The sequence below is a fragment of the Ipomoea triloba genome, chromosome 15 (assembly GCF_003576645.1).
Source record: "Ipomoea triloba cultivar NCNSP0323 chromosome 15, ASM357664v1".
Classification (NCBI taxonomy): Eukaryota; Viridiplantae; Streptophyta; class Magnoliopsida; order Solanales; family Convolvulaceae; genus Ipomoea; species Ipomoea triloba.
The window spans coordinates 845,323-867,864 of record NC_044930.1 but is presented as its reverse complement, the minus strand read 5'-3'; the positions used below and the strand labels follow the sequence as shown (position 1 = coordinate 867,864).

The 22,542-nt window shown below is 35.9% G+C and overlaps 5 protein-coding genes across 5 annotated transcripts; 3 read left to right on the top strand and 2 right to left on the bottom strand.

Moving 5' to 3' along the window:
* Positions 1–2,507: 2,507 nt before the first annotated feature.
* On the top strand, positions 2,508–3,441 carry LOC116006752 (germin-like protein subfamily 3 member 2). Its single transcript, XM_031247240.1, has 2 exons — positions 2,508–2,520; positions 2,602–3,441. Exons 1-2 carry the CDS (start codon positions 2,508–2,510, stop codon positions 3,288–3,290), a joined length of 702 nt encoding a protein of 233 aa, XP_031103100.1. The 3' UTR covers positions 3,291–3,441.
* A 1,874-nt stretch (positions 3,442–5,315) lies between these two features.
* On the bottom strand, positions 5,316–7,713 carry LOC116005592. Its single transcript, XM_031245834.1, has 5 exons — positions 7,456–7,713; positions 6,671–6,933; positions 6,277–6,488; positions 5,928–6,195; positions 5,316–5,783 (listed from the first exon to the last, which is right to left on the bottom strand). The coding sequence occupies exons 1-5, from the start codon at positions 7,541–7,543 to the stop codon at positions 5,481–5,483; spliced, it is 1,134 nt and encodes a 377-aa protein (XP_031101694.1). The 5' UTR covers positions 7,544–7,713; the 3' UTR covers positions 5,316–5,480.
* A 3,901-nt stretch (positions 7,714–11,614) lies between these two features.
* LOC116006952 (CEN-like protein 2) lies at positions 11,615–12,970 on the top strand. Its single transcript, XM_031247486.1, has 4 exons — positions 11,615–12,018; positions 12,112–12,173; positions 12,552–12,592; positions 12,714–12,970. Exons 1-4 carry the CDS (start codon positions 11,806–11,808, stop codon positions 12,941–12,943), a joined length of 546 nt encoding a protein of 181 aa, XP_031103346.1. The 5' UTR covers positions 11,615–11,805; the 3' UTR covers positions 12,944–12,970.
* Positions 12,971–13,729: 759 nt separating this feature from the next.
* On the top strand, positions 13,730–15,557 carry LOC116006141 (CEN-like protein 2). The gene is made up of 4 exons (XM_031246421.1): positions 13,730–14,133; positions 14,227–14,288; positions 14,667–14,707; positions 14,829–15,557. Exons 1-4 carry the CDS (start codon positions 13,921–13,923, stop codon positions 15,056–15,058), a joined length of 546 nt encoding a protein of 181 aa, XP_031102281.1. The 5' UTR covers positions 13,730–13,920; the 3' UTR covers positions 15,059–15,557.
* A 5,268-nt stretch (positions 15,558–20,825) lies between these two features.
* LOC116007337 (protein LITTLE ZIPPER 3) lies at positions 20,826–22,361 on the bottom strand. Its single transcript, XM_031247992.1, has 2 exons — positions 22,230–22,361; positions 20,826–21,411 (listed from the first exon to the last, which is right to left on the bottom strand). Exon 2 carries the CDS (start codon positions 21,404–21,406, stop codon positions 21,176–21,178), a length of 231 nt encoding a protein of 76 aa, XP_031103852.1. The 5' UTR covers positions 21,407–21,411; positions 22,230–22,361; the 3' UTR covers positions 20,826–21,175.
* Between the last annotated feature and the right edge of the window lie 181 nt (positions 22,362–22,542).

Here is a 22,542-nt window from a genome sequence, read left to right as displayed (position 1 = left end):
ATTGGTGGGCGATTTCACTTTTCGATGGGCATATACTCCATACACGTTGCTTTCAATTTGGTTCCCCATTTTGTTTGTTTCATTATCAATAGGCCCAAGAAGGATCCATCAACTCCCTATAACATTTCGACACTTCATAACACCATCGCTAATAAAGGATTTCGTTTTGGTTTCAAGAATACATGATTTTCTACCTAGCTACACAATTAGCGAGTGTCTCTCTCTCTATATATACATATATATAAATATATACATGGCCTAGTTTATATATGACTGACTTTTCCTGTGCGATCGTGTAGTCTAATGCATTTATATATGATTGGTGGTGCATCCACTCTTAAGTGCACCACAGATTACTTATAAGTGCACCACATAATAGCACTTGACACTATCGAAATATACATAGTGCAGATCGAAAATTACAAAAATATCACTACATTTCTTTATCATTAGTGCGCCACAGACCAACACTTTATGGTACTCCATAGTTCACTCAAAAGTGCACCATACCCTAATACTTAGTGCACCACCGAAACATGTATGATGTAAAAAATATCAAAATATCACGGCGTTACCAACACTTTTATGGTACATCACAGTTCACTCATAAGTGCACCACCGAAATATACATGGTACTTAAAATTATCAAAATGATAGTTCTCATGTAATTCAATATCCCACCATTGAGGTTCAATCATGTAATTTTTTCTAAAAAAGAACCACAGAAGTGTCATCTGATCACAGACGATTGGTTAACCAGTTTTACCGAAAGATCCATGACTTTCGTCATACATTTTCAAGGGTTGAATCTTTATAACATTATTAAGCAAGTAGCAGAACATATTGATATTCCAAAAAAGAATCCTCATTTGTCTGATTCATCATTGTCGTGTTTGGGACAAGACATTATTGGTGGGCGCGCGATTTCATTTTCGGATGGACATATATAGTCCATAAACGTTGCTTTAAGGAGGGCTGTCCTTTCAATTTGGTTCTCCCATTTTGTTTAACTATTAATAGGCCCAACAACAAAGATCCATGAACTCCCAATACTAACATTTCATAACACCATGGATAATGAAGGATTCATTTTGGTTTCAAGAATATATGATTCTTCTAATGCCTAGCTAGCTAAAATCAAATATTGTAAATTTATTTGACCTCGCGAATAGTTATCGACTAAATTGTGATATTTTAAAAAAAGTCTTTAAACTTAGACGACGAGGCAAACCAGCAATTGCTCCGTACTATTTAAGAGTGTGTAATGGGTAAATTAAATATCACATTGTACTAAGATGACCAATATGCAACTCCAGCTGAGAATCGAACTTGTAACCTTGTGGTTATCAAGTGAATAGTCCGAACAACTTGACACAATTTTGTGGTTCTTACCTTTGCCTTTGGTGGCATTAACATTGAGTTTATGCTCATCAAAATGAATAGGATGAATGGATCTATTAGGGGTAAACAAAAAAAATCGAAGAAACATGTTAGCGCATATAAATAAATACTCCATAGTAGTCAGGTGAGAAAGTGTGAACTAATCGCATTCGTCCATTTGAGATAATTAAGAGTTGAATGCATGACTAGCGATAATGATACTATTTTTATTTTTGGGATAACAAATTAACAATGAAAACTTACAACTATTATTCGAGGAGGTGCACTAAACTCCGTCCAGTGACAATGATGTAATTTGACAACGCATTTACCTTTCCAAACACAGAATTAATCTTAATGATTACTATTATTTGGCTTGGTTTATCAAACAAGTTAAAAACTTTATTTTCCCTAACTTATAATCTAATTAAAAAGAATGGGCCGACCATGCATGTTTGTCATCAATAATCATAATAATTCTCAACAACATGTGCGCCGGTCTATTATACCAAATAAATCATAACTTATAATTATTCGATCCTGCGGTCTGTTTAGTGACCTTCACCATCCACAATTTGGGAAAAGTAGTGTCTCAACCACTTGCCTATAGCTCACAAAGCTTTGGATATGAAGGTTTTGTAGCCTAGGCACATACTCTTGGGGTTGGGGATCGGACTTGGGGAGGTGGAGGGGGGAGTTTCTTATGTTGGTTTACCTCTCTTGCTTAATTTCTAAATTATTACATAAAAATATTGTTTTTCTCAATGCACACCCTCGGTTTACCTCTCTTGCTTAATCAGCAAAAAACACGTCATTTTTTTCATTATCTAATTAATAAAATCATGATATGCATGACCAACGGTGTCAATAAATCACTCTTACGTGGAGTCAAATTTGAAACTTTGTGACTATTACCAAGTCAATTGTCAGAATAATTTGGCTGACACATAAAATTTAATAGTGATTTAATGTGATATGATGCCTAATAATCTTTACCCATTAATAGTGATTGTTTAATGTATACAAAATTGCAACAAATTAAATGAGTTGTACCTCAACAAATTAAAAAATCCTCAAGTAAAAAGACAAAAAAAGGTCATAATGAATCATCCTGCAATTTCGAAATCATGGTCCCATTGGGCAATTGAGTAATCTCATCTCCATTTCTCCTCTATAAAGACCCTTCCTTCCCATGTCGTGGATGCATATATGCTCCAACAGAATTGAACAAAAAAAAAAAGTATCCAAAACATATTATTTTCTTGATTTTTAGCTTCTTCCTATGTTACTTTCAAGCAGTAACTTCCGATCCCGACACCCTCCAAGATTATTGCGTGCCCGACACAAAAAACGGCACCTTAAAAACGTCGAGGATCGACACCTTGCCATGCAAGAAACCCAAGGAAGTAACCCCGGACGATTTCGTGTTCTCCGGCGCGGCGAAGTGCTCGGAGAATTTCTCCGACACGGGGCTGGCGGCGGTGTATGGGAGCCCGCCGGTGTTCCCGGGGCTGAACACGCTGGGGATGTCGTTCGTGCGCGCGGATTTAAAAGGCGGCGGCATAAACCCGCCGCACTATCACGCGCGGGCGACAGAAATAGCGTACGTGGTACGAGGGAGAGTGTATGCCGGGTTCGTGGACGGCGCGAATCGCGTGTTTGCTAAGGTGATTGGGGAAGGGGAGGTTATGGTGTTCCCGAGAGGGCTGGTGCATTTCCAGATGAACGTGGGGGAGACGCGCGCCACGGTGTTTGGGTGTTTTAATAGTCAGAATCCCGGGGTTCAGAAGATTCCTGCGACGATGTTTGGTTCTGGGGTTAACGATGAGCTTCTGGAGAAGGCGTTTGGGTTGAGCATTAAGGAGATTTCCAGGATTAGGAAGAGGTTTTTGCCTAAGAAGCATGGTTAATATAAGTAGATGGCTAAGCTCTAGATTTCTTGAATTGTATTGGTTCTATTTTTCTGCAACTTAATTTCTACTTATGTATCATTGTGCTCCTTGCCAAGGACCTTCCTTGAATTGGTTTAGAGAATAATTTATGAAAGCATGCATTTTTAAATTTGTTCTTCCATACCACATATTTTTTTTTAATTAATTACGAGCTCGATTTAAAAAACTCGTGACTTCTTAATACAAACCCCCTTCACGCATGTGCGGGCTAATTACTTTTTGATGAAATGCAAACAACAAGTGGATCATAATATCTTTTTTGTCGTGCAGAGAAAATCCAAAAATTCGAGCCCATGACTTTTGACATGTGGTTGATTCTGATACAAAATTAAAGCATATACTCTATCTTAACTAAAAAACTAAGTTGATAGTTGGATTACGCATTTATGTTTATATATTTTTGGGGTAATAAGTTAGTGTTATTGAACCATAAGGTGTTTATACAATGACATGCAAAGAATGGGGAATTAGTGAGAAGCTAGCTAGTAATATAAAGTGTAGGAGTTGGCCATCAAACCGATATGGGACACCATATGAAAGGCCTGCAAGTTCATCAATGTTATCTTGATTTGATTGAGACAGGCACCCATTTATTACTGAATGAAAGGCAAAACCACGAAAATTTTGTGTTTGGATTTGCATTGAGTTCTTAGTGTGTACAATTATAATACAATTTAGTATGACTAGATTGGCTCGATTTTATGGGCTTTTTGTTGTGTATATTTAATATGTTATTGGAATATGACAAGTATGGGAGCTTAGAGGGTGAAGTGAAGTGACAACACATGTCTTTGTGATTCAAACTCGAACTGGCCTGGGTTCGTTGAGTGATGAGTCGGGGATGCAGGCTAATGGCTCTAACCCCGCGATACAGTACAAAAGTAATTTTATAAATGTACCGTTAGGATTGTCTATAAATATGATACATGTAACTTTATATGTTTTATTATCACAATTAATAAAATCTCTTTCGCTCCCGTGGGCGTAAACTCTTAGCTGATCCACATAAACTTCAATTCTCTCTTTCATTTTCGTTTTCTGTTCTTAATCTCTTGATCTCGTTTTCCTCAACAATCTTGGATGCATTCATGGGGTTCAAGCATATAACGGGGGACAATTGCCAATGGTTTGATGAGACCATCATAATTAAGAACAGTAAGAAGTTTGTTGTGTCGTGAGAAAACCTGAGTTGAGGCATTCCTCTTTTAGGTTGGATGTTTCCACTAATATTGTAACATCTTGTCTAATGGTAATGGAATGGTACATGATGGGGTTATGGACTTATGGGTCCATTCTAACTCGAGCCCAGTATATAAAATAAATAGAAGTGTAAACAATATAATTATATTATATAAGTTGACCCCAATCCCCTAAATAAAGAAAAAGTTAAAAATACAAAAAGAATATTGTGTTGGTGTGGTGTGTTTGGAAAAACTACTCATTTGTCATAATGAAAGGCAAGCAAAAGATGAAAGGAAACCCCCAAACATCAAATCCTCTGCATACACGCTGAATGGAAATGATAATCCCATAACAAAATAATTTTCTTAGAAGAATCTAATAATTCCTAGTTAGCTTTCTTTGGAAGAAATAAGCTTATGGTCCAACCTCAAACCTTAATAGTGTTCGGGATAAGAGAATTAATAGCGTTGCTTTGCTGATATACCCTGTAACTTTATCCACCAACGCTCTAGGGCATAGCCCTGGATAAGAGAGTTAATAGCATTGTTTTGCTGATATACCCTGCAACTTTATCTACCAACGCTCTAGGGCATAGCCTGGTGGTAGCCTGGTGGAGGCTCGTGTTCGGGACAAGAGAATTAATAACATGTTTTGCTAGTATATCCTGCAACTTTATCAACAGAGACAGGTGGAGGCTCTCGGGATTGAGATGTAATCCATTTTTATATATGAAATGGCATGTCTCATCATCACCAACTATATAATAAGGAAAGTATCGAAACAAAAATAAGGAATAAAAGCTGAAAGAAACATATAAATGTCTATAACTCATTTCTGACTATATTACCATAAGGAGCATCTGAAGTCATAGCAAATCTAATTAATGTCTATAACACAGATCTATGCAAGAAAAGAACCGAGTTTTCGAAGAAAGTAATAGGATAAAATGGAACGGGCAATGCAAACCTAATGATCGCTTTCTCCGACTAAAAGTGCCTTCAGTATTTTGCCCGCCATTCCATCAGCGAAAGGAAACATGTGACCAGCGCCTGGAAGCTCGTGGTAATGAATCCACGGAAGCTGCTGAGCGATGTATCTTTGCAGAGTAATAGGCACAAGTCCATCCTCGTCTCCTTGCCACAGGTGAACAGAGCCTTCGTTGTTAGGGAACGGGTTCTTCAAATCCATCGGGTCAAATTCCCAGCTCCCAAACCCAACCATCAAGTCCCGGTGGAGAGACTCAAATTCACCTTGTTGCCTTATCTGCCCCTAAATTTGGCAATTTGCCAATGAAATAGACGATGGTTAGATATTTCTTCGTTTCATTCTGTTGTGTGATAAGGGGCAAAGGCCGTAAAACATAATCTGGGACGGGGACAATTTTAGTCGTCAAAAAGTGTGTCAAGCTCTTACCATGTGCCCCTTTCCGAAGGAAACAACTTTAGACAGAAGCTCTCGATCGTGTGAATTAAAAATGTCGAGCTTGTGAGCTGCAACGCTAGAAGCAGGAAAGTATTTTTGGGTATTCCACCAGTACGCAAGCCATGGAGCATAGTGAACAACCCGAAGAGTCCATTGATCTTGAGGAAGTTGCTCGTAGTACGCTTCTTTCGACAAGTTTGCAGGAAAATTACGCCACCAGTAGTTAACAACTGGTGCTATAAGAGTCGCACCGGCCAGCCTGTTACACAATATGAATAAATCACGCAGAGAAGAAACGAAACTGAATGCGAGAGTAAAGAATAATGCGAATGAACTATACCTATGAGGGATATACTTGAGACAGGTCCATACAACCTGCCCGCCCATGGAAAATCCAACAACATAGAATTTCGAACCTAGTCCCAACTGATCAGCAAGCTCCTCGATATCAAAGGCTATGCTCTTCTCAGTGCGTTTCGGGTTAGGATCACTCTCTCCATAACCAGGTCTATCGAAAGAAACAATGTAGATCCCCAAACTCTCAATAACATCCTGCGCAAAAGAATTCATTGCAGCTATTAATGTAAAATTAGCGAACATAGTTAAGTAGGGACGTAAAGAATTCATTTTTTCCACAGTACAATATACTATATCCTATTTGAAGAATAAAATCCCCTTTTCTCTCAAAACCATAAAAGGATATTAATTAACCAAAACAAATAACGGAGAATTACAGGAGCCAATTCGCTGCCAATCACAACACTGTGCCTGCAAGAATCAAATCCATGGACAAACACGATCTTATACTTGGCTTTATCTTTGGGCACACCGTGCTCTTTGTAAGCCAAATATCTTCCATCGCTAAGTTTTATTCTCGGTGCAGTTATAGGAGGCCCATCGGGCGATCCACATATCTTGGGAGGAGGAGGCCTAGTTGCCTGGTAAGCATATGCCAAAACTCCTATGAAGGATACAAGCAATATTTTCCCAAATAACCCTGAAATAATGAGATTCTGAGTGTAAGCTACACACTTGATGCTAAGAGAACAATAAGCAATCTGAAATCTAAACAACAAATTCATAATTTGAATTATCAGAGGCCATTATATGAAGCAAACACCATTGATCAACTAAAGAAAACATTTATAATTTATAAATCTACTTAATTTCACCCTATTTCAACATTACATTTCCATGTTTCATGACAATACCATCAACCCATTTCTTCAATTCTTCACCAGTGACAAAATTTCAGATCAAGATCGCAACTTTCCACCATTGCCTGATCAATCACCAAATCCCACACCAACATATGCTCATAACAACAGCATATTTCAATCACACAGTCTCCCCACATCACATATTTGGAGAACAGTTGCAAAATTTTGACTTCACACTCAAATAACAAAAAAAACTAAAGCAAATGCAGGCCAATCAAGAACATCTTCCACAGAAACAAGAGCCAATAAATCGAAGCAAAACATTAAAAATAAAAAAAAAAACAAAAAAAAAAACAAACCTGAAAGAAGGGAACCCTTCTGCTTAGATTTTCGAGTGTGAGACCTGGCTGCAGCAGCTGAAACTTTCCTGGGCGCTCCTGCTGCCATCTTCCAAGTTCCAAGAATTCACTCCAAAAACTCCCCAGAGATTCTACTTTCTAGTGCATACGTGTAAGAGAAACCGATCTGAGTCTCCCCCTTTGGACCCTATGAGGCTGTAAAAGACGGAAAGGTGGGACCTTTGCGATATGTCATGAAATTGGTACTAATTTGACCACTAATACTCTTTATGTTTCATGTAAAATGCCACAGAGTGTTGCATATGCAATGATGTCCCTGCGGAGAAATTTATGCAAAAAAATGCCTTTATTAGTTTAATCACATGCTTTCTAATTAATTATTGTTTCATGAAATCTTCAAATCTCAATGATATCGGATAACTTTGTACTGAATCTCAACAGTAATTCTCACATTTATACCATGGACGAGGTAGAACTTAAATTTAATAGGAAGCTACGGAGTATATAAATTTTAGAACGAGATAGTAGACAAGAATGACTGAATTTTAGCCTAATAATTGATCATATAAATTCATTTATGATCGGTTGCCCAATATAATTGGTCTTGACTTATAAGTGAGATAAGCCACAAGAGTAATCCATCTTTTAATTTACAAAAACATTTGTAGTGAATGTGCGTTTTGAGTCAAACTCGTCTAGTAACCCTAGCCGACAAAGGACTGCAAGGATGTAATTAGCCTAGATTGCTATAGCTGACGGAGTCGCCAAGACACCAAGCAGGCTTATAGACAGCTCCTACGGAGAATTAAATTTAAAATTTTATAATTAGTAAGTCAATTGTTCAATCAACTTGATTGAAATTTTTCCAAAAGAGTAGCGCTCGCATGAGCTCAACTTAAACTCATCTCAAAAAACGTGTATGTAAGGTGAACAAATAGTCAGTCACTTATATAAGCAACCAAAAAATTGAATAATTGACCAAAGTAAATAATATAACCGATTAAAAAATTGAACGACGATTTTGCTTGATTATTCTGGTTACAAAATTTGGTCACCCTTAACCTAATTCATCTTGAGAATATTCAAATAGTGTGACTCATTTGGGAAGACTTAGTCCCTTGCGATTGTTACAAATATCTTTGGAGTAGGTGGTGGGTGTAGACCAAGATGATAATAAATATGATTAAATTAGAAATAAATAAATATGATAGTTCGATCTAACCATACAAATGGAGCAATCACACCTACCACCTTAAAGATGGGATTTAAAAAAAAAATACAAATTTTAAAATAAATAAAATACCAAAGTCTGAGAAGCAGACGTTAAACGACATTTCTAACCAGTGGAAAAATTCATACCTACCAGGCTACAACTGCACCTTAAAATTGGGACAAATAAAAATATATAATGCTTTTACGTTCTTCAACCCTACTGGAGTTGAATAATAAAATAAATAGAAATATTCACCTAATATAACGTGAAAATGTAACTATATTGAAATGGGTGGCTAAGTAGATGAAACATAATTTTCGTACATGCATAATTCACGTACTTGAAGGTCATTCTCTTGGTCAAGACCATCGCACATGATCTTCTTAGTGCGGTTTACTTCTCTTGTTACACACGAGCGGATGAACAATGAGATAATGAAATGAGTAGGTCTTGTGTCATTGTGTGACACCGTTTCACTTGAGATGTGTAAATGTGTAATATTTTTTTATGCAAGTATAATGCATTTTTATAAGCATATAAAAAATATTACATTTTAACTAAAAATATTACATGTGAGGCTGTCTTACACCAAACTTACTATAATATAAATTAATAATTTGCTTAACTTAAGCAAAGTCATCATTTTCACACAACTTTTAAGGGATTTACAGTTTACAATTGTAATTTTGATTTTCAAACTTAGTGTGCTACACACTTTTAGAAACAAAGGGGCAAAAAAAATAAAATAAAAAGAAACTCATTCGAGTAGAATTGGAACAGAATTAACATTAATATTTATCTGCCAAATACCTTGTAGTCTAGTGGCATTCGGTTGCACCCTCACATGGGAGGGGTGGGTTTTAGCCTTAGTGTGGAGGCAATATTGGCTCTTTGTGCTTTATTTGGTTGAGAAAGTAAATATGAACAGATACTACATTGTAACAGAGTCAATAGTACTAAAAAAGATGATGTTTCTTTTCATTAAAAGAAACGACATTGTTTTGGACCATGGTCCACAGTAAAATTTGTTGGGTTATTTAGCTTGGGCCATTTCATATAATGGGCTTTAAATGTTCTGCTCATTGCTCGGCCCAATTAGAAGTTTTGCTTCAATTTTTTTTTTCTTTAAAAGGGAAAAGGCTTACTAAGGAGTACTGTGCAAATTTTGAAGCTTCACAACCCCCCCCCCCCCAACCCAAAAAATTCAAAAATGATATTAGCTTTTATTTTTATAGAACAAGGAAGCAAAGGGGTACAAGTTACAAGACTGTACAGACTACACTACAGCTTTATATAATTAACTGAAATATTGTTTTCACAAATTAATTAAAAGAAAAAATAATAATTCTTTAATGTGGAGCAACGAGAATATAATACCTTTTTTAAATGCTGGCCGGGGATTTGATATAGTTCAATATAAAAATAGGTGCATAATAGAGTGTTATTAGGCAAATTATGATGGTCGAGTCAGTATCGTGTTCACGTTATATCACATTTTACGATACATGAATCAAAACGCAAACTATCTCATAATGTTACAACTAATAGCAGTGATATTAAAACAAGAAAACACAGAGACGACTGATCGATATTGTACTTGTACAATCAGTATTCTCGAGTTTCATAATTATATGTGATATTATATTTTCTTAATCATGATATATTGTCATTTTTTATTGTTATTTCACACATCTTGATGGATAATGGGGGCAACCTGCATCTTTCTAAAGTACTTAATTAAATTATAAAAAAAAATATTTTTTTTCGAAAAGCAAACAATGTGTGTTGTGAACTGGCTCATCAGATAATCAGTAGTGGGATATGCAACACAACAACAGTACTTTGGTTTCTACTTATGGTAATCCCACATTCTCAGCCTTGCCAAAAACAGGATTTATGGGAAAGCCTAATATTCTTGCTTTTCTTGAAATTTGAGATGACTTCTCAACACAAAGTATACTATTTTTTTAAACAAAAGATTATATTATTGCACAAAATCCATTAATTTTGTTGCCCACGAAGGTGAAATCTCGCGCCTCAAGAATCTTCACGCGTTAATCCCACAGGATAGTGAAGAATAAATCATGGTGACTCAACGGCTTCTTAGGTAGTTATGTATGAGGATCAGTGCTGACCTAATACCCACAAAGAATCCACCACATACTTTGAGTGTAACTCCCACAATGTGATTCTGAGGTATTAATCATGCATTATTGCATTAATTCATTAATTTTAATTTAATTTCTATGTGAATGTGTGGTGGAGTTGCCTTTATACTCTGAGCACTGTGCTGTGTGTCCTGGGAATCTATGATTTCAAACAATGGCTCCTAATTGTATATCTTAGAATTGCCATTAATGTTAAAAGGCATGAGATTCTCTTGTCTATCTTAGGATGGTTATCCTTAATGACAAAGCATGAGATTCTCCTCAGCAGTAATGGAAATATGGAATGTTCAAGCAGAAACCCTAATAACACTGCCACCTTGTATTTCAATATATACAATACATACACACATACAACTTGCTTAGCTGGACCCACATGCCCAAAAAATGATTTTAATTTGTTAGGCGATAGCTTGCTAGAGGACGATGTTGATTGCTATATAAGTATAAAGAAATAAAGTTGAGTTTTCGCAGCTATATATAACTTTTGGCGTAATAATAGTAATGATAAGCATTATTTGATCATGAAAGAAATCCATATATCATGCCATAGGTTATGGAGAAAGAGGCAAAACCCTTGGTACTCTTAGCTTGCCCTTAGTAGTTGATAGTGGAATGGTAAGATATCGACACGTCATATGAAATTCTGATCCTTTAGTACAACAAAAGGAAACTTCACCTGATGATGTTTTTAGAACAAACGATCATATCATGATAATTGTACGGTCTTGGTAAAAAGATAAAAGCACGCATAGTTAAAAACATAGTTACGTTGTCCACATTCTACATACTATATTATCTTTATGTTTACACACAAACCTGCCCATGCCAGAATATGATGATTACTATATATATGAGTACAAGAAACCCCTCAAATCCTAAGTTGTCTTAGAAACTCATCCTCTCACATATACATACAACTCTCTCTCTCTCTCTCTCTCTCTCTCTCTCTCTTTCTCTCTTTCTGGTAACATGGCAGCTGGTGCAAGAAGCTTGGAGCCTCTGATACTGGGTAGGGTTATAGGGGATGTTGTGGATGCCTTCACTCCCACAGTGACAATGGAAGTGACATACAACACCACCAACAAGAGAGTCTGCAATGGGCATGAGTTTTTCCCCTCTGCTGTCAACTCTAGACCTAGGGTTGCCATAAATGGTGCTGATTTGAGAACTTTCTTCACTTTGGTAATCACAATCTTTAGTTTAATTCACTCTTTTTCTTTCTTTCTTTCTTCTAAAAAAATTTTCCAAGAATTAATAATGTTTCAATTGTTGCAGGTGATGACTGACCCTGATGTTCCTGGCCCTAGTGATCCTTACCTGAGAGAGCACCTCCATTGGTATGCCTTTAATTAACAACCATCCATTTAAGGATCCTGGTGATCGAGGTTGTTGACTTGGTAACCACACGGTTCTAAGTTCGACTTCTAATAAAAGTAGTCCATTGACTTTCTTGGTTTCAGTCAGTTAGCTATGGTAAACCTAGGCTGATCTACGTTCTTATGGTCTTTTACCGGTTAGGGTTACAAGATGAGATGACTATAATCACAAAGACGGGATTTACCCCATGCATCCTTAAGTAGTGGTTGTGGGTTTTCATGGTTAAACAAAAAATATATAAATAGAACATAATAATATGGTAGCACCCAAACTTTTTTTTTTTTTTTTAGAAAAAAAATGTTTTTATGAATTTAACATATATAGAATTGAATTTACAGGCTAGTAACTGATATTCCAGGCACCACAGATGCTACTTTTGGTAAGTTGTGATGAACCATTACACTCCAATTTGAGTTCATTTGACAAGATTTTATAATTATCTGAAATTAATTTCTAATATCATAACAAACTAATTTAACTATTTTCTTGAATAATGCAAGGCCGAGAAGTGGTTACCTACGAAACTCCGAAGCCAAACATAGGAATCCATAGGTTTGTGTTTGTTCTGTTCCGACAAACACGGAGGCTGTCCGTTACCCCGCCGTCAACCGCCGCCTCTTCCCGGGATCACTTCAACACGCGCCTCTTCGCCGCCGAGAACGGCCTCGGCGAGCCGGTGGCCTGCGTCTTCTTCAACGCCCAACGGGAAACCGCCGCAAGACGCCGCTAACCGGCCATCTACCCTACCCCCCCTCCCCAAAAAAAAAAAAAAAAAAANCATTATTGCATTAATTCATTAATTTTAATTTAATTTCTATGTGAATGTGTGGTGGAGTTGCCTTTATACTCTGAGCACTGTGCTGTGTGTCCTGGGAATCTATGATTTCAAACAATGGCTCCTAATTGTATATCTTAGAATTGCCATTAATGTTAAAAGGCATGAGATTCTCTTGTCTATCTTAGGATGGTTATCCTTAATGACAAAGCATGAGATTCTCCTCAGCAGTAATGGAAATATGGAATGTTCAAGCAGAAACCCTAATAACACTGCCACCTTGTATTTCAATATATACAATACATACACACATACAACTTGCTTAGCTGGACCCACATGCCCAAAAAATGATTTTAATTTGTTAGGCGATAGCTTGCTAGAGGACGATGTTGATTGCTATATAAGTATAAAGAAATAAAGTTGAGTTTTCGCAGCTATATATAACTTTTGGCGTAATAATAGTAATGATAAGCATTATTTGATCATGAAAGAAATCCATATATCATGCCATAGGTTATGGAGAAAGAGGCAAAACCCTTGGTACTCTTAGCTTGCCCTTAGTAGTTGATAGTGGAATGGTAAGATATCGACACGTCATATGAAATTCTGATCCTTTAGTACAACAAAAGGAAACTTCACCTGATGATGTTTTTAGAACAAACGATCATATCATGATAATTGTACGGTCTTGGTAAAAAGATAAAAGCACGCATAGTTAAAAACATAGTTACGTTGTCCACATTCTACATACTATATTATCTTTATGTTTACACACAAACCTGCCCATGCCAGAATATGATGATTACTATATATATGAGTACAAGAAACCCCTCAAATCCTAAGTTGTCTTAGAAACTCATCCTCTCACATATACATACAACTCTCTCTCTCTCTCTCTCTCTCTCTCTCTCTCTTTCTCTCTTTCTGGTAACATGGCAGCTGGTGCAAGAAGCTTGGAGCCTCTGATACTGGGTAGGGTTATAGGGGATGTTGTGGATGCCTTCACTCCCACAGTGACAATGGAAGTGACATACAACACCACCAACAAGAGAGTCTGCAATGGGCATGAGTTTTTCCCCTCTGCTGTCAACTCTAGACCTAGGGTTGCCATAAATGGTGCTGATTTGAGAACTTTCTTCACTTTGGTAATCACAATCTTTAGTTTAATTCACTCTTTTTCTTTCTTTCTTTCTTCTAAAAAAATTTTCCAAGAATTAATAATGTTTCAATTGTTGCAGGTGATGACTGACCCTGATGTTCCTGGCCCTAGTGATCCTTACCTGAGAGAGCACCTCCATTGGTATGCCTTTAATTAACAACCATCCATTTAAGGATCCTGGTGATCGAGGTTGTTGACTTGGTAACCACACGGTTCTAAGTTCGACTTCTAATAAAAGTAGTCCATTGACTTTCTTGGTTTCAGTCAGTTAGCTATGGTAAACCTAGGCTGATCTACGTTCTTATGGTCTTTTACCGGTTAGGGTTACAAGATGAGATGACTATAATCACAAAGACGGGATTTACCCCATGCATCCTTAAGTAGTGGTTGTGGGTTTTCATGGTTAAACAAAAAATATATAAATAGAACATAATAATATGGTAGCACCCAAACTTTTTTTTTTTTTTTTAGAAAAAAAATGTTTTTATGAATTTAACATATATAGAATTGAATTTACAGGCTAGTAACTGATATTCCAGGCACCACAGATGCTACTTTTGGTAAGTTGTGATGAACCATTACACTCCAATTTGAGTTCATTTGACAAGATTTTATAATTATCTGAAATTAATTTCTAATATCATAACAAACTAATTTAACTATTTTCTTGAATAATGCAAGGCCGAGAAGTGGTTACCTACGAAACTCCGAAGCCAAACATAGGAATCCATAGGTTTGTGTTTGTTCTGTTCCGACAAACACGGAGGCTGTCCGTTACCCCGCCGTCAACCGCCGCCTCTTCCCGGGATCACTTCAACACGCGCCTCTTCGCCGCCGAGAACGGCCTCGGCGAGCCGGTGGCCTGCGTCTTCTTCAACGCCCAACGGGAAACCGCCGCAAGACGCCGCTAACCGGCCATCTACCCTACCCCCCCTCCCCAAAAAAAAAAAAAAAAAGAGAAAAAAAAAAGAAAAAGAAAAAAAGAAAGAATCTTTCACATATTGCAAATGTACTGTTTCCATTAAAAGCTAATGAAGCTCTTTGAATCTGCATAATTAGAATCTTTGGTCTGAGTTTCTGATGAACTGTGCAAGGAGGGGTTGATAGATTTAAGTTGCTTTTTTGTGGGTGGGTAGTCAAGAAAAGAATGATGAAGGACACGTGGCGGGAACCCATTGCTGGATGGGGGGTGTTAGGGTTTATTGTTTATTTTTGGGGTCTTCAATTATGCAAAAATATGGTGATTGATCTGAGTTGATAAACATCATGTCCATAACAACTAGATTGCCATGCTACTTTTGATGAGTTGTCTGTGTTTTTTCTGCAAAATAATTGCAGCCCAAATATTCCTATCCTAGCTAGTTTGTATGTGTGACAATAATAACTAAAGAATGAACAACATACAGTGTATCTAGCTAACTGCCTTTAGCTTAGGCTCGTTAGAAACTGGTAGGTATTGTCACTCCCATGTTTCCTATTTGTGGATTGCTTGAGGAAACACTATTTTGCTCACATGTCATGTTTATCAATGTTATCCAATACCACAATACATTGAACCGCGGACCGGTTGAGTCTACCATCTTTAATTAAACTTTGATTTACAGGAAATTAAGCTAGAAGTCGTTACTTAAATGTGGATTCCAAGTGAAGTTCACTTTGTATGTGGTCTTAGCCGGTAAAAGACCGGCAGTAAACCAATTTAGATTGTCCATAACTATCTGGTTAAAGCTGATTGTATATGGAACTTAAGTGGAACCTTGTGGACTTGTGGTTACCAAACTAATTGTATGTCCGACCAATATAAAACAAAACATGATGAGTAATAGGAAAGTTTATGGTACTGAGCAACACCGTATATGGTACCAGTGTCTCTTGTATTGGATACAATAAAAATACATGCATACTTGTATTACTTCATTCTTCTCCTTATTTATACCAAAAAATAGGGAAAATACAGAAGAAATATTGTGTGATGTGAACCCCAAAAAAGGGAAATATGAACCTATATAAATAACACACAAGAAGAATACTATTGCTCACATGTTATGTTTAATTTATGAACTTTATTCAATTACACAAAATATAGACCTGTGGCGGGTTGAGAGAACAATCTTTAATTGAACTAGACATTTATCAAACTGAATCTATGAAACGATCAGTAGTAGTCTAGTAGACTAGTAGGTATGAAAGACTCCATTTCTATATTGTAAGTTAAATCCCTATTAGTCTGCATGGGCAGCTTAACTGATCACAGGGGCCGGTGAAGTTTGGGAGTAAAAACTAGGGATCGAATCTCACCAGTGTCAACCTCTCAAAGCGGCAACTAACCTCTCAAAGTGAAGGGCTCCTTGTGTATATAAATGTTAGGGATGACAAGGATAATGCAATAAATCGTTAGGGATGACAAGGATAATGCAATAAATCATTTAAAGCTAATGCAAAATTGGCTCATCAAATCAGCTATGTTGCCAAACACCCCCTTTATGTGACAAGTTTGATTAGAAGGATGCTAGCAAGAATCGAACTCATAACATTAATGCTCCAAACACTCAACCACTAATTTCGTGTTAGAACTCGATCTCATAAAAGGAACCTGAGAACCGGAAAACAAGAGAATGTTTTATCACAAACTTCAGGCATGTGAAGGCACACTATCCTAAAAGTTTTTAGGTAAACAAATTAGAACTTTTGAGATACAAGAATGTCAAACTTTTTAAGTTGTTTTTCTAAAAAGTTTACTAAGGTAGTAACTTGAAATTTTTGTCTAGGAAAAAACACTCTTTTGTAAATACTGCAGTTACTTAGTCAAGAGAAAATATACTTACAAATAGTGTATCTTGGCAACTGATGGAAGACTATTTTATATCCATCATTAGACATCCCGTCTTCCATGCTTTTAAATACCAATGAAGAAAGTTATTGGAAGTTTTTGTAACTTCCACAAAAACTATTGTGTAACTGATCAAGAATTCATTATATTAATAAATATAACATTTACAACTTTTGGGAACATATTATGATGTCCCATTACTGAGCAGGAAAATTTTCAATAAATAAACTTTCTGCAGTAAACTCATGATCGAGGAGTAAACTTATGAAGAGTAAACTAATGAGAAGTAAACTCATGAAAAGTAAACTTAAGAGAAGTAAACTCACGAAGAGTAAATTTACCAGGAGTAAACTTTCCAAGGGTAAACTAACGTAGAGTAAACTCTCGAAGGGTTAAACGTAAGAGAAGTAAAGTAGTTAAGCCCAATGTCTCTAAGTTCTCTAAACAACAATCCAACTTCTCTTAACTTCTCTAAAACATGAAAACTTTCCAACATTCTTGATCAATTAATTAAATCATAAATTTTCTACCAAACATAAATAATATTTTCAACTCCAAAACACCAAATTAAAATATAATTTATGCTTCCGATAGACATGTCTAAATAAATATATTCAACTATTTACTATATAAATATCTAATATTTCGAAGCTATAACTTATTAGTTTGGACTATGGAGCTAGTAATGTGGAGGCAAATTACTATTACAAATTTGTAAGGTTAAGGAATCGAATATGAATAACCTCACAAAAATGAAAATATAGAATGCCGTAAAAAATAACGTCACAATGAATTGATTTGGCGATTTTGAAAAAAAAAAAAAATATAGTACAGCAATCAAATCCTGCTGCAATATGGACAAAAATTGACAAAAACAAAACCACATTCTTGGTTTATTTGAAAATGGAATTATGCCAAATATGACTAATGTTCTTTTTATTTAATTGTATCAATTGATAGAGATGGCAAAACTTGCTTAGCCGCCCAGGCGACCTACCCCGTCACCTAATGAGGTAGGAGGGGATCATGGGATGGGGATCCAAATTGATCAATATCAATAATAACATAAATTAATCAATTCTTTTAGGTATGTTTTATTATTTGGAGTTTTTGAACTTTTTACTAATGTTGTTTATGATTATATAAGACTTGATAAAAACTCAGTTAAATTAATTTTACCTTTTTTTTTTAAATTATGCAATTTTGCTTCTTTATTTTTTGGTTCGTTGGTTTTATTAGGATATCCTAACATGAATTTTAATATATACTACGTAATATAAATATAATATGAAAAATAACATATATGAGACCATTTTATGGGGAAATAGTAAGTATGAAATTACAAACCTTTTTGGGTAGTGTAAAGTCAAATTGTATAATACTGTTATGGTGTTTATTAATTTGTACATGTATGTAGTAAAAAGCTCTAGTTAATAGCGCATTTGAGAGATTGTCTTTAAACCCTTGGATGAAGATTGTCTTTTTGCGTCCTTCATTATCCCCTTGATCATGGAGCTTTTATAGAAGGAGATAATGAGGAGTGTCTTTAATTTATAGTAAAATAATGACCCTTAATTAATTGTAGAGTAATGGCCCTTATGGTGAATAATGGAGATTTATGTCATCATTTAGTTACAACGATTAGTAATAATTTTTCTTTAAACGAATAAATAAATCGGATTAATTTTGTAGGCTAGACCGATAGTTTGTCTTTTGGGTTATAGTGTGTTGGGTGTTAATTGAGCTCAACACCTATTCGATTCAAATCGTGGTGTTGTGACTTACCATGGATGGATATTGTTAAATGATTAATGCATATTTACCTACTTATCATCAATTAACTTTGAGAAAGATATAACAATAAGATAAACAAAAGAATTCCACGATTAAACATGTTTGGACTAACAAGATGAGTGACCTACTAAGAAGTAAATTGGTATCAAGGTCGAGGTCACGAGTTTGAATTGATAGCAAGGCAATAGTTGAGTCCAGTCCCAAATGAGATAAGCGAGTGGATTAATGGGCTACTTATTATCAAAGATTGTGACTGAAAAAGGGATATATTATATTATTGAGCGTCGGTCAAGTTCAGCCCCGACTCAATTCGAGACGGAATTGATTTTAAGAAAAATATGAAAATCATATAAGCAAAACAACTTCATAGTTAGGTGTTCAATAATTAATGTTGAAAATAAGCAAGAAAGAAGCTAATCCCTCTATCCTCATAATTTCACGAGTGCAATATGCATGAAAGGACACATAAATTTTGAAGTGATAAATGATGTTTGACAGTGTGAGATACAGTTTCTGATGTCCAAGATTCTCTCGTCAACCAAGGCAGACCAACTGCTGAACCAAAAACGAAAAATGATAGAAGACTAGGTTTGCAATCAACCAATAACGATTAGCGGATTTGGTCATTGAATTGTATCAATAAGTTTAATCGCTAGATCGTAATAGTAATTTGTAAAAAAAATTATTTAGTAAAATTAGTCGTTTATTATTAGATATTAAATTATAAAAAGACCTATAAATACATTGATATAAAAACAACAACAACAACAACAATAATGATAATGATAATATATTGTTGTTGTTGTTGTTATTATTGAAAAAACAATACAATACAAAGGGGAGTCTGGCTCCCCTCTGTATTTCTGTGTTGTCCGACATTGGTGGGAGAACACTGAGAGGGCCTTGAGGTTCATCTATAGAAGGAGCCTCAAGGCCCCTTAATTTCTACTTCCCATTCGATGTTGTCCCATATCGGAAGAAGAAACGAGCCTCATACTTGAGGTGAGAAACAACACTTCACAAATTATTTTTTTTCAATTATTATCGAGGGTGTTTTGGGGAAAGACATTTCTTTCACTAAAATGTCAAACTCAAAATGCTACAAATAGCGACGGTTCGAACGTTTTGATTAAGTCAAAACGTCAATTGACGTCATTTACCAAACAAGGTCAGAATTATTCGAATTACATTTTAAGATAAGCACTGATACATTAAAATTAATTCATTCTTAAATTATAGTTTTTTCAGATAACAAAGACATCGACAATCAATACTTAAGGGGTGTATTTAGATAAATTTCGTAATTATGTAATACTCCGTATCTTACCAACGACATGCCTAAGTAAGAAAATGTTAGTCAAAATCTTTAATTTTTACTATTATAAGCAAGCATATACCCAAATTCTTTTAATTCTCACTTTATATAACTTGTTTTTTCTTAAATAAGAAATGCTTAGGGCCTATGGCCCTATAGTATCCACAAAACCAACAATTTTAGGTTTAAATTATATGGGCCTGATTAAGACCACGGGCCTAAACAACCCCAAATTCCTATTGTCTTCTTCGATGACGCCTTGATCATTACATCCACCCGTCACGCCCCCTCTGTTTCCATTGACCGTAACATTTCCTCGTACTCTGTTTCTTGTCGGACAACGTTACGTTTTAGCGCAAAATACATAAAAACGGTTTTTGATGGGGTTTTTTTTTTTTAGCTCACGAGTTGTAGTGAGTTAATTGTAGAAGATACTTTTAAATTCGTATCATTAATCTTGTTTTTATTGGGTCGACTCAAACAACCCAATTAAGGAACAAGGTGATGACTAATTAAATTTATTTTTTTTTCACATGGGAGGGAATTCGAAATGATGACTAATTAGAACTTTAAGTCGGTATCATATTCAGATTAATCTCATTTTCATTGGGTTTACCAAATAGTCTAAGTGTTCAAACTTCCACCTCTGTTAAGGGAGGCCGCCAACCAAAAACTCAGGCCAATACTTGAGGTGTGAACCAATTTATATGGATAATTCAAGAAAACTTAAAAGATAATATTGAGAGATGAAGGATAATATACTACAGTGATATATTTCTTTCTAGCTGAGAGATTTTGACAGAATTGAAGAGCAAGAGACTCCAAAAACAGGGAACAAGAACAGAACATCATAAACTACATATATTATATATATATATATTGTCCTAACATGAATCAAAAAACTGCCAGACCAATAATAACCATAAAAACTACCTTCTGTTTTGGTTGGTTTGATTGCTTCCTATACCTCCTAAAGAACTTTTCCCAGAAGATGAGAATCAGAAAATGAAAAGCCAATTGATGATGATTCTAAACAGCTAGTTGATTGGTTTCTGGGGAAATTTGGTGTTTTTTTTTTTTTTTTTACTTTCACTTCTTGCTGGATTTGGAATGGGAAGAAGCTGCAGAATTACTGGAGTTTTTCCCTCTGGGATTGCTGCTGTTTCCACCTCCATTGTTGCCCTGTGAAAGCCTGTGCTTCAGCTCATTCAACAGTTCTTGATTTTCTTGGTTCAGAAGCTCAGCTTTCTTCCTCAGCCTTTCATTTTCTGCCATGATGTAGCAGTTCTCCAGGTACAGCTTCGAGTTTAGCCTGTCCATTTCCCCTGCAAATGCAATGCTCTGCTCATTCAAAATCAATTCTTGAAAAAAAAATGGAAGAAGAAAAGAACTCTGCAATTATGAGGGGAAATGATTGCAGCCCATAGGAGTTATTGAGATGGGGAAAGAAAGCAATTAGGGTTGCCCAAGAATGCCCGCACAGACAGCTCAGTTGGTTCGTGAGTTTTAAGTGTCAAATTGAGGGCAACTCAGTTGATTTTTGGGTGGCAGATTGTGGGCACGGATTTTTTATAATGCCCAGATCTGCAATCATTTAAAATTGGCTCTTTTTTCCTTGTCCTTGACAGGAAGGCAAGAATCAAGTGTATAGCAAGACAAACAGCTCATTAACATAAAAGACAATGAACAATCTAGGATTAAGATTTGTTGTTTGTGTTGCTGCTAAGAATGAGATCCCATTATCCCAATATTCTCCAGTATGATATGACAAAGCCATGAAAAAAGATAAAGTTTCCATCTTTATTGATTTTTCAAGAAAACAGAAAACAATGGTGCAGTGCAGAAGAAGGGAGAAGGGACAGAGAGACAGGAAGTGAAGTTTTGGTATGGGCAACTAACAGACAACAGGAATAACAGCAAAATGAACAACAAATGACTTTTATCTCATAAGTTTACACAAAAACATATAGCCCATGAAGAAGTCCACTGTCTGGGCTTGTTGGTGAAGCAAAACAGATAATTTTTATAAAAAAAAAACCAGAAAAGACAGAAACAAAATAGGGTGGGGTGGGGCCACTTGCTTCTCCCCTTTAGCTTTTCAAAAAAGATCACCTTTAGAAGAAGAAGGAGAATCTTAATTCACCTTTGGAAGCTTTGGAATATGTAAGTATGGAAGGATTTCTATCTTCTTCTTCTTCTTTCTTTCTTTCTTTCTGCTTCTTCTTTTTGTGTTGACAGTAAAAAGGCTGAAGAGATTGGGAGATTTTGGAGGGTTCAGAGGGTGAAGTGAGGAAAATCAATGGGCAAGTCAATATATATATATAGCTGCAAAAGTAGGGGAGAGTGAATCTTTGGAAAGGTAGTAGACAAATGGGTTGTTAATTAGGGTAGGGAGGCGGGGGGGGGGGGGTTGGAACAATGTAAAATGGGGGTCTCTTTCATTGTATTTCACTGCC